The sequence below is a fragment of the Aotus nancymaae genome, unplaced genomic scaffold (genome assembly GCF_030222135.1).
Source record: "Aotus nancymaae isolate 86718 unplaced genomic scaffold, 86718_ANA_hifiasm-v0.15.2.pri h1tg000057l, whole genome shotgun sequence".
Classification (NCBI taxonomy): domain Eukaryota; kingdom Metazoa; phylum Chordata; class Mammalia; order Primates; family Aotidae; genus Aotus; species Aotus nancymaae.
The window spans coordinates 19,049,653-19,068,956 of NW_026988471.1; the positions used below are offsets into that span (position 1 = coordinate 19,049,653).

General features: G+C 35.2%; 1 protein-coding gene across 19 annotated transcripts in view; it reads right to left on the reverse strand.

The window, feature by feature from the left end:
• The window catches only part of PUM2 (pumilio RNA binding family member 2), a 108,634-nt gene that overhangs the window by 29,098 nt on the left and 60,232 nt on the right, over window positions 1–19,304 (reverse strand). For 11 of the 19 annotated variants that reach the window (XM_064363874.1, XM_064363875.1, XM_012453356.3 and 8 more), the window contains 5 exons: window positions 18,984–19,126; window positions 15,472–15,610; window positions 8,824–8,967; window positions 8,423–8,710; window positions 3,984–4,220 (listed from right to left, as the gene is read on the reverse strand). In XM_064363874.1, the coding sequence (XP_064219944.1) occupies window positions 3,984–4,220; window positions 8,423–8,710; window positions 8,824–8,967; window positions 15,472–15,610; window positions 18,984–19,126 (951 nt within the window). The remainder of the gene's footprint in view (window positions 1–3,983; window positions 4,221–8,422; window positions 8,711–8,823; window positions 8,968–15,471; window positions 15,611–18,983; window positions 19,127–19,304) is intronic. The other 8 variants (XM_064363881.1, XM_064363878.1, XM_064363880.1 and 5 more) reach the window with 1 other exon arrangement.

Sequence of the window (19,304 nt, forward strand, 5' to 3'; positions counted from 1 at the left end):
TTATTATAAGAGAAGCACATGACTAAGTCTGCCAAAGGCCAGCAATTTAAACAGAATGATTCTGAAAGTTTATAATATCTTGCTTGTTATTAAAATTTTCTGTAAATGGGAGAAAAGACTGGTTATGAAATTCTATAATCCACAACAAACTAAAGCACAGTCATTTACTTCCTGAATGCATGACATTAATGAATCTTCAGAATTGACAGTCCCCTTTCAATAAATTTTACTGAGTTCAAAGCTCACATTACACTTTAGCACCCTTTTTCTTAAGAAAAGAAAAAAAAAGTTCAAAAATGAGGAAGTACAGGGCAAGAAGTCCCTAGTTTGTCAAAGTCTAAGTTAAATAACAAAAATACAAACACTGCTTTATCCCTAGTAAGCTCCAAATCAATCAGATTACTATGAGCATAAAGACTGGAGTAAAAAATATATGTATCAACACTGTATTTTAAAAGTGTCATTAGAAGAAGAAAGGAAACAAGGAAAGAACTAGCCAGCTAGCTCCAGGTAGAAAAATAAGGTAATATTAGAAATATTTAATGTTCTTCACAAGGAGCTGAAGCTGTCAGTCTATAACGCAAAACTGCCAGCCCAGTGATAATCATTTCCCACAATTTTTATTTAAAAAAAAAAAAAATGCTGACTTCTATCCTAGACAATGATGTAAAAGAACAACTGCAGGTACACTGCCCCATCCTATAGATGAATACAAAGTGAGAAAATAACTCAATATTTAATATTAAACCACGAGTCACCTTAAAAAGTTGCTAGGGCACCAATGTTGCTCTAGAAAGTAAAGGAAAGAATCATGCATTATTCTGATTCTTATATGAACTATCTTTCAGGGTAACCTCACAAATGATGAAGGACAGTTATTCTTCTTCAAAATTCCAGATAAATGATTAAAGAAAGACACAATTAACGCATCACTATTTTTGCAACCTCTGGGAAAAAAAATTAATCATCAAAGGCTGCTAAAACCATTAGGTGGATCAGGTTGGTCATCTCAAAATGAAGACAACCAGACTTGTGTCTTCTGATATGGTGTAACAAAAAGTAACGGAACCTCATGTTGTGAAAATCAACCAATCAACCCATAAACTATCTGACGAAGCCTCTAGATCTAATTCCACTTTACAGAAAAGAGATATAGGAACATTTGAAATACCACTATGGGGAAGCAATCAGTAAAATCAAGTGTGGGAAAATCAACAAAGTTTCTTCATCAAATTTTAAATGAAAAAGGGAAAAGAAGATGAAGAACAAAAAACTGCACATTAAAAGACACATCAAACAAATGCAATGTATGAACCTCATTTTGACTGTGATTCAAATGAAACAGTTGTTAAAGACACTTAAGTCAATTAGGGAGATTAGAGTTAATAAATCATTTAAAAATATATGATATACTGTAGTTGTTTTAGAAATAGAACCTGATATTACACAATAAAAAACAGAAAAATAAAATTATTTTTTCATGCATCTAACTTTAATATATTCGAATAAGCAAGAGAGTTGCAAATTTGAACAAGTATTTTAGATTTTTATAAAAAAATCAACGCCCCAAAACTATGCATTGAAATTCTTACACTTAAATCAAAAAGTGATTTACTAGTCAGTAGGTTAAATGACTACTACCTTAAAAAATGAAAACTTTTTTTTTGAAAGATAGCACAGAATCCTGCTATTAGGCATTTTCTGTGAATCTCAAATAGCTAACACTAACGAAGGAACAACTTTGGGAATGCAGATCTCAAGCCTTACAGGTAACTGTAATGGTTTTAACATTCACATCTTAAAATAAAATCTCCCAGGAAAATAATCTGGAATTAATTCTAACTAGTTCTAATGAGAATTGAGAGAGCTTATCTCTATCTTATGATTTCATATTCTTGATATGTGAGCTCCGTAAAATTACTTTAAAAATACGCAAATTCCATTTCCATAGGTAATCAGCCCTGAGACTTGATTCATAAAGAAATCCACTTCATGGATACATAATTAAAATATTTTTCTTTTTTTTTTTTGATCGGACAGCATGAAAGCCTTGCATCATGATTCATTCACAGGGAAGTGCAGAGTAAACTGTTTCCATGAACAGTATGCAAAGAGAAAATTTATTAAATCATTCATAAGTTATTTTCAACCTGGTATGAGTCTATTTGTTGTTAACAATGTTGCCAGTCAAGCTATGGGAAACTGGGGGTTGCAAAAAGAAATAACACAGATAATTACTAATTCCAATCAGAGGTGTATTAAAATACCAGATTTCAAGCTGAAGCTATGTTAGTTTGTAACACAGAACTGCTGGCCCAGTGGTGATTATTTCCCACAATTGACCATAATTCCTTCCCTAAGCATCTATTATTAGGCTTGTTTCCTTACCATCTAAAAAAAGGCAGAGAAGCATATCTAGACTGCTGTTTAATCATAGAGACATCTAAAAAGTCATTTCTATCCAATTTCTAAGCAAGCTATGTAGAACCATATTTACTGGCATTTATACAGGCACTAAAGCACAACACAGCAGTAAGAATTGAACGAGAATCTGATCTGAAACTTACCCATGAAAAGATGACAGGACATGACAAATAAAATCTTAACAATAAAACAGAAAACTATTATGATAGATCTAATGCTAGGTTTGTTATGTTCCAAATTTTTGTGTCCATTTCACAGGCATGTCTTATGAAAGTGGGGGGGAGGGGAATGCCTGAGCAGTAATAACAGAAATCAGGAGCTGAGCAGCTCCTGTGACTAAAAATTGATAAATGGAGAAAGGTATTAGGCTGAAGATTAGTATGTCTACACATTTAGTGCTACAAAGTGGATCTTAGGGCTCCATTTGAATAAATTAATTGGTTGTATATGTTCAGTATCCCTAAATGAGCAAAGGCCCAGAATTTGGGGTGAAGGATCAGAATCATTAAAAAAGAAATCTAGCCCACTGTGCAGTAACGTAAATCAAAATGAACATTGCAACAGATACCTTTGTTACATGGACATTTATTGTATTAATGAGTGTTTTTTTTAAAGCTATACCCATATAATTGGAGGGGGCAGTCAAACATAACCACTAACTTTCAGTACATCTGCTTAAAGTAGCATTACTTTTCAAAACGTAAACTGATTTAAATCTTTCCTAACATATAAAAGTTGGCAATAGAATCCCTCAGTCTCAGCTGAGTAACTAAAATTATAAAAATTCAAAATAAAGTTTTACAAAAATAATTTCTTTGACAAGACAGGGATTCATACACAGCCTCTGATGTCGAAAACCCTTCAAAACGTATTATCTACATGGATAAATACATCCTGGAGAGTGAAACAAGGTAACCACCAATTTAATAATTTGGGAATAGGAACAATTTTAATATACAAATATAAACAAAGTTCTCAATGCTCCAACTTCAGGGGTACAACAAGCCCAAAACATTTTTTTTCTTTAACATATCCAAAAGTAAGAGAAGTATATGGCCCAAGCCCATAAGCTTCCTTAAGTCATAAATATACTAAATTCAAATCCATTGAAATAACTCTCTGGTAAAATGGCCAGGCATTAAAAGACCAAAGCAAAAATCAGTGTACTAACCTAGTTCAGTAGCTATGTAACTAATGCTTTTCTTATGGTGTGCAAATCTTTTGATAGTGAAATTTCTCTTTCACTATCATGTTTAAATAGTTGACTTTTCAGATGCTCTAAAACACACAAATCAAAAGCACAGACAAGAAAAAAACACACCATTATATTTCATAAAAGAAACATAAGAAACAATAGGGGGTCTTTACCTTATTGTACATTAGACCCTTACTTTGAATTTTCAGGAAAGTAGAACTTTTTCAAAAGGCTAATATCTAAAAGCAAAAGCAATTTGGCATGTTTTATCCAACATTAAATATTTTACATATATTATAAACACACACACAAACACACATACATGTATACATACAAATAAAAAGGGTTTTGTTTTTTTTTTTACCTAAATGCAAACTGGATGAGGATCCATGTGATGAAAGTGATGGCGGTGGCGTAAGTGAATGTCCTGGAGTTTGGCTTGGCAGAGGCATGCCTATTGGACTTGGAGAGGAGGAAAATCCCAGACTATTGTAAAATGGTTGCCCTATGGGTGCTAGGCTGCTACTAGATCTTTTGTACAAGTCAGAGCTAGTAGATAGAGACTCTCTCCTTGTGGCACTACTACTTGCAGAACTGCCAACTGAAGAAGAAATAAAAAAAACCCTAATTACATACAGTGTTAACTGAATAAAACCTATCCCCAACTCTCGCTGGGCAATAACAGAAGTGATCACAATAATTATTTTTAGAAACATTTTGGAGAAGATAATTACTGTGATAACTATATATACTAACTTATTAATCATAAAAGGGTATAAATGCACCCCAATAAAGAACCAAATACTTAACAGAGCAGTCATATGTTTCATTATTTCACACATATTTACCACTGACACATATGATTACTGTGCTTTAATACCCTGGTATGATTTATAAACCCTGGAATTGCAAGTTGTCTGCATTAGGACATGCTAGAGATTTAATTTCATTAAGTTTAAATTCTGGTAGTATCCTAATCTCTGGAACCTGCTTCTTAGACTTTAACTCAATGCCAAGAAAATATTATATGAATAAATGAAATATTAGTACATTTCCTTCACCATTCACATTTAATTTGTCTTCTAGCTGTGTTCAAAACATAGCCCTTTAAGTCCATATTGGCCCGAATATTAATCAGTTGTGAAATACAGAGAGCAGCTAACTCCACAGTATTTTTCACACTACATGTTCTCCCTTGTTCTCCAACTACATTATAAATAACTCAACTTTCTTTTAGAAAATTAATAGCTCTCAACTGTTATCAAATCAAAGACATGCTTTCACTTATCCCACAAGACTTCCATTCCGAAGATGCCAATAATGCTTCCTGAGCCCCTTACTCAAGGCTGATCAGGTTTTTGTCATTAGATAATACACAATTTCTCTTACCTCATATCCCTTAATATACTGCATATTTTTTATTTAGTGTCAAATTTAACTATTATCTTAGTAATCCTTCTTCCTTTAATAGAGCAGAAAATAAAGGCCATGTAGTTCTTGGTGAGCTATACATGCTCAGAAGAGCTAATCAAGATCTGGCTGTTAATCAACATCTGTCTGGATAATCAAATTCCATAGCATGCATCTATAAAGGGCTGTCCAAAACTCTAGTTCTCAAGTCTCATTTAAAGCCCATATAGTCAAGTATGTCTCCTCCCTATTTCTAAGGCACTAGCCTCTTTAATGGAACAACTTTTACATCTAAGAGAATTTCAAACTACATTTCTTTTTTTTTTGGTTGGGCTTCGGAGGGTTTTTTTTTTTTTTTTTCAAACTACATTTCTGAACCTGCCAAGTAAGTTTTTAAATAACAAGCTCTATATTCGGACCAATATGGCAAAGCTTTTCAAGGAATTTGTAAGTTTCTGTTAAATCTTATTTAATCACAAGTCATACATAAGTAGGTCATAGAGAGTATAAAGAAAAAAATTAAGGAGAGTACATCGTAGGTTGACCAAGGTAAGAGCATAATACAGACAGAAAACTTAATTACGTTGGTTTTGCCAAATTCAAAATTCTATAAAGGCGTAAAAAAACCAGGTTTATGCTACCACATTAGGCAAAAGATTATGTAATGCTATTCAACCTTTTATAATGCTATTCAACAGCCAATGCAGTTTCTGAGACCGACCATGTTTTGTTGGAAATTTTACATTTTAAGATATCACAGTAAGAAAATACTAGGTGTCTGTATGTATTTTTACAGCAAAAATAAATTATAAACACATGTAATAAATAGCTGTTTTTGAGTTGGTTTTGGCAAAACTGGCAATGTATGCTATATTAACTATGCTAATTTAAAAGGACACTGTCAAAGTGATTTTTCTAAAATATGTCTGCATTTTAAATTCCTATTTATTTCAGAAAACAATTTGACAATGAAAAAGACAACAGCTCTCGAATGAGAGCAGCAGCATTATTATTCCCTTGACAAATAATCCAAGAAACCAGTTTTGACACATACAATATTATTTTCCTCCAAAATGGAAAAGCCAAGCCAAACATTTAAAAATAATTCAGAAATAACCTTAAACATAAAGAAGCTGGCTCTTCAAGTTTTACTATATGCCTAAATTATCTCCAACAATATGACTATGAGATATGAACCAAAGTGTACCTAAAATATCTAAGAGGCTAGACAGACTGCTAATCATTCACTGACTGTGTAAAAAGGGCTAAATTACAAACTTTCAATTGTAACAGCACTTTAAAAAAATAACAGGTCATATAACAGATGATTTAATTATATGTTACAATGGTTAGGCTTCCTGGCCAACTATATCATAAAATGGGTTATTTAACACTGTTAAACATTAATAATTTCATCATAGAGGTAAGAGAATGACAGTGTATGTTACTTGTATATGTGTATACAGGCACACAACCATATTATGTTTTAGATCTCATGTAAGTATGTAATTGTCATAATGTGAAAAGGCCATGAGCAAATGTGTAAGAGTCCGTATGCATAGCACTTGAATAAACTCCCACAAAATGCCAAAGTGGAGGGAGATGATGGACTCTTCACTGGCATTCAGGGGTAGCCATCACTAATGCTCTCTAAAGCAAGGTAAAATGAAGCTTGTACAGATTGGAGTCAGAATTATAAGCCACACTTGTAAATAATGGAGGTGTGAAGGTTAGATTTGGGCAAATAGGGCATCTGTAGGGGACAAAACATTCATGTCAATCAATTCTTTAAAGGGAAAAATAGCCTTAACTAAGAAACAAATGGAAATTTGAAAGAATTGAGTAGTTTAGAAATCTGTATCAGACCATCAGTGACACACTATGTGAGAAAGGAAACATGGGGTTTAATCAATGCTCTCTTTTTTCTGGATTAGTTAGGGCCTATCATTTATAGTTTAGAAACTATTTCCACAAGTTTGTTTTTTTTATGTTAACTTGTTCTTTCAGTTTTTCTCAGAATATTTAGGATTCTTTGGAGTAAATGTCCCAATTGTGTTAGAAACAAGGAATGAGCTCTATGGGAGTGCATGAGGTGGACAGAGAGATACAAAACTCCAAAAGCAATGAAAAAAACTCAAGTACAAAAAAGATTTAACAATCCCCATGTTCACTGATTTTCCCACAGAAGTTCTTATGCAGAGTCTTTACATAATTTTAAGTCAGTCAAGTATGACATTTGCTTATTGTATTTCATTATAATAAATGAAAAAAGATTCTGCATCTAAAAGTTTATGGCTGTTCTAGACCATCCTTCCTGTATATATGAATGATAAAAGTTCAGAAGACACTCCCTTAGAAAACTGGCAAGCATTGTTAATAATGCCTGATATGTGTTAGTTCTGCCATTTTCCACACCAGAAAACAATATAACTTGATGTGGTAGAAAAAGAGATGAGAAACAGCTATTAAGGATTGTAGCAAGTTATGTTATAGAAACAAAATCTCTTGGGGTCCAAATAGCCCTATCCTCATGAAGAAAAGGCTGCCAATTGCACCACTAGAACTGGGTCAGCTGTTTTATCCCTGTTTCCCCGAGTACTGTGGAAACCTCACAGAACATACCACGTGTTATCAACAAGAAGTCAACGTGGGTGTCTTCCGATTTCACTTGGTTCCTCTATCACAGGATCTAGGAACCAGTTTGAGTGGGTCAATTATTTATTTTGTGAAGTTATTTAAAATTTTGATTTCTTAAGTGTTATTATATAAAGCTAAGATACATGAATAGACACCTTTTCCAGTAAATTTCTAGTGACAAAGGCTAATTTATTTAATCCAAAAAAAGATAACCATACTGGTAGTTTCTTAGGGGATTCTGTTTAGAACATTTCATTATTTATACACATACATATGTATTTTTTATATTATGCCAAATTAAAAGCTAATAAACTACCAGAATTTAATAAGAATAAACCATCTAATAAGCACACAAAGATAACTGCTTTAAAATACCAAAAATTTAAGATGGCAAAATATTTACCTCCACAAACATTATGTAGTGAATGAAGATAAGCTAATAATTAGTAAATAATATATTGACCCAAATAAACCTTACTAAAACAAAAATTATGGTAATCAGTTCCTAGAGCCAGGGGAAAAAGGAAATGTATCATATATGAGTAAAGAATGGGCTGCCTGTAGTGAGTTAAAAATTGGTAAGTGTTGAGAAGATTTGCAGGATCTTTTTTTTTTTCTACAAAATTAAACCAGTAGTCTGGTATTTTATTCCTGTCCTTCCTAAACTACACACTATTATTGCTTATTTTAAAGTTAAACACGCTCATATACCTCCTTCCACTTAGCAGTGTACACACGTCGTAAAAACAAACTTACCTGATGACCCAAATCCACTGAGAGCTGAGCCTATAGCAGCACCCAAAGAGTTACCACTTCCAAAGCCAAGAGATGTACTTCCAGGTTGACCAGGTCCATGAGAAAATAAAGAACTACTCTGGGAGCTATTAGTCAAAGAACTACTTCCATAAAATGAATTAGATTGCAGATTAGTGCTTGGCTGCTGTTGCTGCTGCTGCTGTGGTGGCTGAGTGCCAATTGGCCGAAACAGACCGTTTGTACTGCCTGTAAGGCTACTTGCAGTTCCTCCAGCTGCTGCTGCTGCTGCTGTAAAATAAATTTCAGATACTTCTTTAAACCATCCAGAAAATTATTCTGTATTTTAAAAATCATATCTCAATGCCAGAAAAATTTATCCTAAAAATGTCAGTTATACTTACCAGCTTGTGCTGCCGCTGAACTAATTAAAACAGGTGTTGGAGCCATTAATCGAACTGGAGTTCCAAGGCCAGTCCTTGCTCCAGGGCCAACCACTAAGGCACCAGTCTGATCATAATAGGCAGTTGGAGCTAGTACTTGATAGCCTAAATAACATTAAAATAAATGTTTACTAATGAAAGCACTTATTATAAAAATATGCGTATTTATTTTTCCCTGCATTTGTATTTTTGTCAACTAGAAAACAGCTATTTATACTATTACTATAAAATCCTTAGTTAATATATGCAAAGCAACACATTTGATGAGGTCTTACTAAATGTATAAAAAAGTAATAGAATGTCAATAAACATTTTTTCTCTAAATTTTACTTAGGGGCCACAAAATGAAGTTATTTTCCTTTATATAGAAACTATAGGCTATGAACGAAGAGCTGATATTAGGAAAAAAAAAAATCACCATTTAGTCAGTTCTTTGAAGAGGATGGATTAAAAAAACTGGGAGTTAGGCCAGATGCGGTGGCTCAAGCCTATAAACCCAGCACTTGGTGCTCAGGTGAATGGATCACCTGAGGTTGGGAGTTCAAGACCAGCCTGGCCAACATGGTGAACACCCGCTTCTATTAAAAATACAAAAACTATCCGGGCATGGTGGCACATGCCTGTAATCCCAGCTCTAGGGAGGCTGAGGCAGGAGAATTGCTTGAACCCGGGAAGTGGAGGTTGCGGTGAGCTGAGATGGCGCCATTGCACTCCAGTCTGGGCAACAAGAGTAAAACTCTGTCTCAAAATAAATAATTAATTAATTAAAACAAACAAACAAACGAACTGGGTGTAGCGAGGTAGAACACTGTAAGAAATGTTTACTATGCAACTTCATTAAAGTTGAAAACCAAGTGCTTTACTGTCAGCATTCCCTAAGATTTTCATTTGTAAAAACTTAAACCAAATATTCTATTTGTGAAGATTATCAAGAGAGTTTAATTAAAAATCACACAGGCTTTAGTTTTACTGTAGCCTTAAGCACAAGGCAGGTAAATCTGCATTCTTCCCAACTAGTGGAGAATAAAGTTAACTTCGTAACAGTCTTTCTCAATGGAGATTCAAAATGTTGAACCAAAAACACAGAAAATGATTTAAGTGAATGTTTAATTCTCCCAAGGACGTTATATAACAAGAACCACTCTGGAATCACAGGAGAAAAGTTAACTATATACACTGTGGATACTTTAGAGCAGTAAGAATCAGGCTTTACTCTTTTCTGGAACTCGGTTGAGAAAGGTTGCCTTATAAAGTGACAAAAACTGAGGCTCAATAACCTTACAACTATCAGCAAAAAATGTTTTGGCAATGATTTTTTTCCCTTAAAGAGTGGTATGTTGCTCTGTTGTCCAGGCTGGAGCACAGTGGCATAATCATAGCTCACTGCTGCCTTGAACTCCTGGGCTTACATGATCCTCCTCCCTCGGCATCCTAAATGGCTGGGACTACAGGTACATGCCACGAGGCCTGGCTAATTTCTTTTTATTTTCCATAGAAATAGGGCCTTATTATGCTGCCTAGCTTAGTCTTTTACTCCTGGGCCAGTGATGCTCCCTGGCCTCAGCCTCCCAACTGTGGCTGGCCCTTTAAGAAGTTTTAAAAAACACAGACTATATTGAAATACATCCCAACATCAATTTTTAAGTCTTATTTTGTTAATTCTATGCAGAAGTGAGAGTTACAGTAAAATGAGTGATAATGCAGCATGAACATTTTATTGCCTTTAAACACAGTAGGCTAACTTCAGTTCAAATATAATAAACGGTGCTCCCCTGGAATGCTAATCCAGGGGAGAAGTAATGAGGACCAAATCAAAAGAGAAGTGGCGGTAGAACGGTAGTTGAATTTGGAGAGCCCTCGATATTTGCTAAGATTAGATGTGGGATGGGAGGAAAAAAGGAGTCAAGGATTCCCCCTATTTTTTGGCATAAGAATTGTAAGAACAGAGTTTCTATTTATAATAAAGATAAGACATCATAATTTATCCAGTCTACATTTTCTAATTTACTAACGTGAGATTGTTCTAATAGCTAATGATAGCTTCATTTTCCTGTTAATGGTTATTTATGCCTTCTCTTTTTTGATGAGTCTCTGAGGAGGTTGTCAACTCCATTGTTTTTTCAAAGTAATTCCTGGGATAATTAATTATTCTGTTTATTCTCTATTTTACTCATACCAGCTCTCCTATTTTTATTATTTGCTTCCTTCTACATTCTTTGGTTTTATTCTCTTTTTTTTAGAGTTTCTGGATAAATGCTTAGCTCATTCATTTCCAGTCTTTCTAATTTTCTAATGTAATCATTAAAATCTACATATTCTCTATGTTCTGTTTTTTTTCTAATCCACAAGTTTATGTAGCATTTTCACTATAATTCCGTTTAAAAGTTGCTAATTTCCACAGAATTATCTTTTTGTCTATGGCCATATAACTCTGTCTGGGCCTGATCTCGTCTGAATTATCTTTTTGTTACTGAGAAAGTCTGTGACTGGTTAGGGGAATGTAAGAAGAGTGGGAAAAGGAAAAAAAAAGAGGTAGCAAAGAATGATATGAAAAGACAAGACATGGGGAATTGAAAAAAAAAAAAAAACACATGCACACAAAAAAACATGGTTCTCATACTCAAGAACTGTGCAATCTAGTAGAGGAGGAAACAACCTCCCTTCTTAATTCTAAAATGTCATTTACTTTAACATATGACAGATCTAACAACTTTCCTTCAGAGAAACAAAACTCTAACTTTAAAACATTTCCTATCTACAACCACATTAAAATAAGTGTTGTAGAATGGTGAAAATAAACCACAAACAGCTCAATGAAATGCAAGGCAGACAGAAGTAGTAAAGAAAGGTTTGAGTAATATGCCAAAGAGAGCAGACAAGGGAGTAATTATCAATGAATGAGCACTGGGAAAGATCCAGAAAATCTTCATGAAAGGGACCATATTAAAAGATGAGAAGGAAAGTTAACCACAAAATGTTTATAAAGCTGGATTTTTAAAAAGCAAAAATTACATATACCAATTTTGTTTAAAATTTATAAAGGGGTGTCAAAAAAAAATGAACATAAACTAGGACTAGAGGCACAGAAGTACATGGTATGTTTGGATAACAGTATATAGTCTAGTGCATTAAAGCAAAGGACTTTGAAGGAATTCGAGAGATTTCGTAGGCCTATAATCCCAGCATTTTGGGAGGCCAAGGCAGGAGAATTGCTTGAAGCCAGGAGTTCAAGATTAGTCTGGCTATAGACACATCTCTATAAAAATAAAAATGACCATGAGACAGAATGGTAGAGAACTGGCAAGTTACTGGATGCAGAGGTGCAGGAGAAAACCAATAATTAAAGATAACTTTGAGGTTGAAGCTAAGAGTTTCTAGTTCTAGAGAACAGTAAAGTGAAACAAGGTAAACAGTAGACAGGAAAATTTGGAAATATGAGTTCATTTTCTGACATTTTCAATTTGAGGAGTGCCTGCAACATGTAAGTGGAAATGTTTGGTACAAGGACAGACATGTATTAGATGTTCAGAAAAAAAAATCCAAGATGCAGATGTAAACTCACAGCGATGATACTTGAAAGGATTAAGGCAAATATACTCTCCTAAGAAATAAAATGTGAAGTATCTTTATTTTCCAATACTGAAACCAAAATTGAAAGAGGAAAATAAATTGGCCATGGCTACACAATAGCTATATGGTGGAAATACAGCAAACTGACTCTAAAGAAGGTAACCATTAAGCCAGACTGTCTTTCATTTTTAAGGATATACATAGAGGAAGCAGAGACTAATAAAAAAGCAATGAGAGGTGAAAAGGCTATGAGTGAAATACCACTCAGCAGAAGGGGGTTACAAAGAGTTGGACATGGTCAACAGACTGAGCAAAAAAAAAAAAAAAAAAAAGATACAGAGGAAATTATACTTTGTAACTCACAAAGTTACAGCAGAGATACTACAAAGAGAGGCAGAATTTAAAAAGAGGTATGGGGTAGAGTATAAATTTTGACAAGCAGCCCATGAGAGAAGCACAGTAGAGATAAAGCTTTTTAGGATGAACAGGCAGACCAGTACAGTGGGTGAAGGGAAGAGGGGAAAGACCGAACATTCAAGACAGAAAAACAACAACACACAGATAAAGCAGAAGAGTTAAGTACAGGATAATAACTAGGGATCTGATAAAGCACTGAAGAAAGCTACAAAGAAGAGTTAAAGTATGAGACCTGAAGGAACATCAATTTTCTCAACTGAGAACTTTTTACTATATACATTAGCTTTACAACTATGTAACTATTTGGATACGGAAAAGGAGGACAATTATTTTATCATCACAGCCTAGGCAGAATGAAGTAAAGAAGGCATCAAAGAAAATTTTAGTGTGAGGGGATTATGTGAACAGCCCAAAAGTCACTGAAAAATACAAATATAAATTCTAGTAAGGTCCTTCTTATGAGTGGTTTTTACGTTTATATGTCTAAAAAAGCTAAAGGTTGTGGCTCAAAAGATTAATTAATACACTTTAAGACATGTATTACCTACTTTTATCATCACTAAAAAGATACAATCAACTATTTTTAGACAAATACGGAAAAGGTTGCTTTTTTCTATAATTATTAACAGAATTCACTATTGAACAGCAGCAAAAGAGAAAGGAAAAAGAGCTTTCTCAGAGAAGGTAAAGAAGAAATATGAATATAAAACTAAATTTTAAGATTGAAGTTGACGAAATTAAGAGCAAAATACTTTGATTTTATTTGTGCAGTGGCTCAAATCCCAGAACTTTGGGAGGCCGAGACAGGTGGATCACTTGAGGTCAGGAGTTTGAGACCAGCCTGGTCAACATGGTGAAGCCCTGTCCCTACAAAAAATACAAAAATTAGCCATCGTGATGGCACACCCCTGTAATCCCAGCTACTAGGGAGGTTGAGGCACAAGAATTGCTTGAACCCAGGAGGCAGAGGTTGCAGTGAACTGAGAGCACATTATGGCCCAAGAACTGCTTGAACTTAGGAGGCGGAGGTTGCAGTAAGCCAAGATCACACCACTGCGCTCCAGCCTGGGTGAAAGAGCAAGACTCCATCTCAAAAAAGAAAAGAAGAAGAAATAAAACTATGAGCTGATTATAAAAGAGCAAAGGTATTTTATAAGAAATGAGTTAACAGGGCAAGCATCAAGAGCCTAGGAGGATCAATGACAGTTACAGGACACAGCAAATATATGCAGGCCAGAGGTACTCTCTTAATTCCAGGTTCTACAGAGGAAGTTAAGCAGGGAAAAACTGTTGTACTCCATAACTCCTTTCCCCATTCTACATATTGCTAAAACCTAAGAACCCAAAATAGTCTTAGTGGTCCTCAAAAACTCCCAGCTCACGTCTTTTCAGCCCAACCTCCAAGTGCCTAAAACAACTTCAGCTTCACAGTCCATTTCTCAAAAGTCTGCTTTTGCCAACGTCTTTAATCCACAATGACTCCATGACAGTAGAGTCCAGAAAGCAAAAATATATGGCTGGGGTATAAAAAGTAAAATAATGAGAATGCCACCCATTCTACTATCATTTGTATTTCAGGGACAACAGGATGAAAATCTTCTCTTTATCTAGTGAACCAGACAAGATGATAAATTCAGATCTTAGAGAATTCCAGAGAAAACAGAATGAATGTAATTGAAATACAAATCCTTCAAACAACATGCCAAAGTATTTACAAGTACTTAATATATAAAAGAAACTCTTAATCATGCAAGTCATTATTTTCTTCCAATACACTGAACATATTTCCTTCTGAACAGAAAAGTAAACTGCATTACAATTAAATAGAAATTGGAACTCAAATATCATTAATAAGTAACCCATACAGGGACAACCACTGATATACCAAAAGTGAAAAAAAGCATACTTAAATCTTTAGAAGTAAAGAGAATGGCAAGTTATGCCTTATCTACTGTTATTAAAATATAGCTTTAAAGTTTAAAAACAAGTGCTGCATTTTTTGACTTAAGAAAAAACCTTCCTTCCTCCATCATTATTAGTGATTTTAATCATTTCACAAAAAAGTACTTTTTTGCCCTTTCCCAAAAGTTATACAGTAGCAATGAGTAGAAATTTTATACTATAATTTTTTATATTAGGCTTTCATAGACACATTATAGACATTGCTGCTATTAAGTTATAAATAATAGTTTTAAACATTAGAAATGGACTAAACAAGATTAAACAGTGTTCAAAGTAAGAAACATTAGCTGCAAACTCTTCTGCTATTAACTAAATGACTATTCTTACAAGACAGGAGTGGCAAAAAGGTTCTGTCTTGCATATCAACTCTCAACAACTGGTTTTACTTCTTGAAGCAATATATCAAAAATTCTGGGTTAGGTTTAGATAGAAAGATGTTATGAAAATTGGCTGTGTTGAGAATTCTGATACATATTTGCCAGTCCTGTCATTGAGTCTCACAATCAATACTGATTTCAATTATTAGCATCTGAGTTCTAAATATTTTGTTACAAGGTAGGTAAGATTTTAAATAGTTTGATTTTTTTCACTCTTCAGTGTGAGTACCTGCACTTGACATTTAAAATCTATTCAGATTTCCACAAATGACCAATTGTATACCTGGCATGCCAGTAGCAAGACCCTGACCAAAAGCCAAAGTTGGATTTGCTGCTGCAGCTGCTGCAAGTGATTCTGCTTGCTGCCCTTGTTGACCCTGATTGGGAGTAAGAGGACGCTGACCTGCTCCAGCACGGAGAACCTAGAAAGGTAAAACAATTTTCTTAAAATCAATATAAAATAACAGTTAAGTAAATTTATCTTGGACAACTATGTATTTATTACAAATAGCCTTTGGATATTCTTTAAACATTTACTGCAAGGAAATGTAGATTTAGCATGAAAAATCACAAAATACATTAACATCAAAAACACAATCACTAGCTCTTAACTGGAACAATCTATAAAGCAACATGGAGGTTATAGAAAATCTTTGGTTAAAAACTATTTCTAATATTTGTGCTCTTTAACAAGGTAGTTTAAAAAAAAAAATAATGATAATGAGCTTTCGTTATTCTTGAAAACAGAGAAGACTCCAGCCTGATGTCCATGGGAACTGTGGAGGGCACAAGCTGTGGCAGGGCCTGGAAGACGCGCCTCAGAGATTACCTCAGTCCTGCCACCTTGTGGAAGATATTTTAAAGGAATCGTAAACTCGTGTGACCAGCAGGGAGGACATCAAAGAATCTTTCCTGCCTAAAATCAGCCTCTGTCCAGAGCCAGCACCTAGAAGGAGACACGCCCTCTCCTGGGGCCACATCTTCACTGGAAGGCAGGTTGTGCGTCTCTATCCTGGTACTTTCTCTGACTGCATCTTCCTCTGTTCGTTGGCCACAATGTTTAATTCTTGAGAAGTGAATGTTGAACAAGTGAAGTCCTTGTCATTCTGAGTCAAAATTCTTATTTGACTTGGAAGATTTGTGCTTCCGTTTTTTCTTCTTTTTCTTTTCTTTCGCTCTTCTTTTTCTTGTGTTTCTCTTTACTTCAGAGGAACTGGAGCTGCTCCCATCTTCATCTGAGATGGAAACCTTCAGTAACTGTTTTAACTGCTGTATCTTTACATACTTTTCATGTCTTTTATTGCCTCATATGATGTCATCCATGGGATCTTCATGTGCTACTCTGAACTGTTCTAACTTTTGGTTGCCTCTAATAAAGAAAGGGCATTCTTTGTCGCCAATTTGGTGACTATACCATTTGCAATGCCAACCCAAGCATCCTTTAACCTTGTTGCTTTAGAAATGACTGTTCCATCACCAAGAAATTATGAAGCAGTCCAATGAAAAGTAACTGCATAACTTTGACTTATTTCCCCAGTGGCATCTGAAGTCCTTTAGTTGGTGTTCAAGCCAGAAATTTCCTGGCATGTTCACTGCCTGGTACATCTGGTATGCAGTCTTCTGGCTTAGTCTCATCTTCCTTGATAAACCCAGGAGGAAGTTTTTCAAAAAAGGACTCCAGGTGCTTGCGTCGCCACTACTGCTTCGCGTGCTGCTGCCCGACGGCTCACCCAGGAGGGGGCCAAAGTCCTGGCCTCAGTCGCCTGATCCCCCACCTCCCCGCCCCCGGCCCCAAGTCAGTGCATGGAGCCTCAAAGCTCAGCCGCCAGGCCCACTGCTGACAGTTAGTAGGTTTTTTATTTTCTTTTTAAGATTTGTTTGGGAGTGGGAAGAATGGCAAAATCTTAGATAAAAGACTTTAAAATTAGATTTTTTTTCTCTCTTTTTTGCCACCATGCCTGGCTAAGTTTTTGTATTTTTAGTAGAGCCGGGGTTTCACCATGTTGGCCAGACTGGTCTTGAACGCCTGACCTCAAGTGATTCACATGCCTCAGCCTCCCAAAGTGCTGGGATTACAGGCAGGAGCCACTGCGCCCGGCCTAAAATTAGATTGTATTAAAATTATTTTCTAAGGCTGAAAACAGAAATACGGAAAGATTAGGCAAATAAATTGTGAATTTGTTATGAGACTGATGCAGACCAAACCAAGTTTTCAGGATTCAGAAGCCTTAATAAAAGTGGGTAAAAGCTGCCTTTAAACATGTATTTAAAAAAGAACACAAGATTATATCAAAACAAGGTGAAAACTGAGTCTGGTCAAGGTTTACTATTCTGGAATACATAGCTGTTGTGGCAATCATACACAAGCATGATAAACTTAATCATTAATTTTAAACAACTCAGGACAAGAGGGAATCATTTTAAGTCCCTCCCTACAAGTAAGCATCAAACACAGGTGTGCATATTTTAAGCCAATGTGACATATGTTTGTCCAAAGATACAGATTAAAAAATAATTTATTAAACAATGAAGTGACTCAGGACTGAGTCAAAGACAGCTTCAACAGAGCATCTATTTAGGATTAAAATATATTAGCCGAGTGCAGTGGCTCACGCCTGTAATCCCAACACTTCAAGACCAGCCTGGCCAACACGGTAAGACCCATTTCTACTAAAAATAGAAAAAATTAGCAGGGCGTGGTGATACATAACTGTAATCCCAGCTACTTGGGAAAGACTGAGGCATTAAGACTCACTTGAACCCACGAGGCGGAGGTTGCAGTGAGGCGAGATCGCACCACTACACTCCACCCTAGGCATAGAGTAAGACTGTCTCAAAAAAAAAAGTAAAGAATTAAAATGTATTAAAGGAAATTCAAAATAAAGTTTAATTTCCTAGTAAGTAACACCATACTTGTAATTCAGCTGCTTCTTTGGTATAAATACAAGGAATGTGACAACCAGAATTCTGATATTTATTGTAGTGTTTTAACATTTACCAAGTTCTTTTGAAGAGGGATGAAATTTTTTTTTTTCCCTGAGACAGAATCTTGTTGTGTCGCCAGACTGGAGTGCAGTGGTGCGATCTCGGCTCACTGCAAACTCCACCTCCTGGGTTCAAGTGATTCCCTTGCCTCAGCCTCCTGAGTAGCTGGGACTATAGGCATGTGCCACCACACCCAGCTAATTTTTTATATTTTAGTAGAGACAGCGTTTCAGCATGTTGGCCAGGATGCTTGATCTCCTGACCTTGTGATCTGCCTGCCTCGGTCTCCCAAAGTGCTGAGATTACAGGCGTGAGCCACCGCGCCCAGCCTGAAAAGGGCTGAAATTTTAAAGATAAATCTCATAATAAACATCTTTCTTTTTCGGGAAATTAAAGCTAAATGTTAGTGAAAATATTTTATCATTTCTTGGTTAAAAATATAAAATATCTAGTAATCTTTTACTGATCAGAAATGCATTAACATTTAAAATTGCAATTTAAATACTTGAATAATTACTTTAATAGGAACATTATTAACAAACTAATAAAAAGTGATGAAAAGAAATTTAGAAACTGCTAGACATTTCAAGACTGCAAAATAACAGAAACTGAATACAACCAAATCTTTAAATTCATATAATACTGATTAGGAAAAAAAAACTTCATGCATAAACACTTGTGTATCAACTATACGTCAGGTATCATGTTATATGCTGAGAAAACAAAAGTCAAAAAACATAAACCTTAAACATCAGGAGCTCAAAGAATTTCAAAGAATACTTGGTATTACTTAATAAAAGGCAGGCCTACCTGTTGCTGTCCAGGCTGAGCTTGTGATGCTGCTTGCTGATTGGCTGTGTTATTTGCCGCAGCTGCAGCTTGTTGCTGAAATAAGTTGGCTGGATACACCCCCCATGGAACACCATAATACTGAGGTGGAACCACCGCTGGACCTAAACCCCATACCCGACCCCCCAAAAAAAGTTACTAAATTTTATAGAGACATGAGATTAGTTGCCTATCATTAGATTATAAAGGGGGCAGGAAAAAGACTTAGAGGAGAACATGTCTTTATAATAAAAGACAAAGTATTGATGGGTGACACAAATAATATATTCAGGGAACACAGAT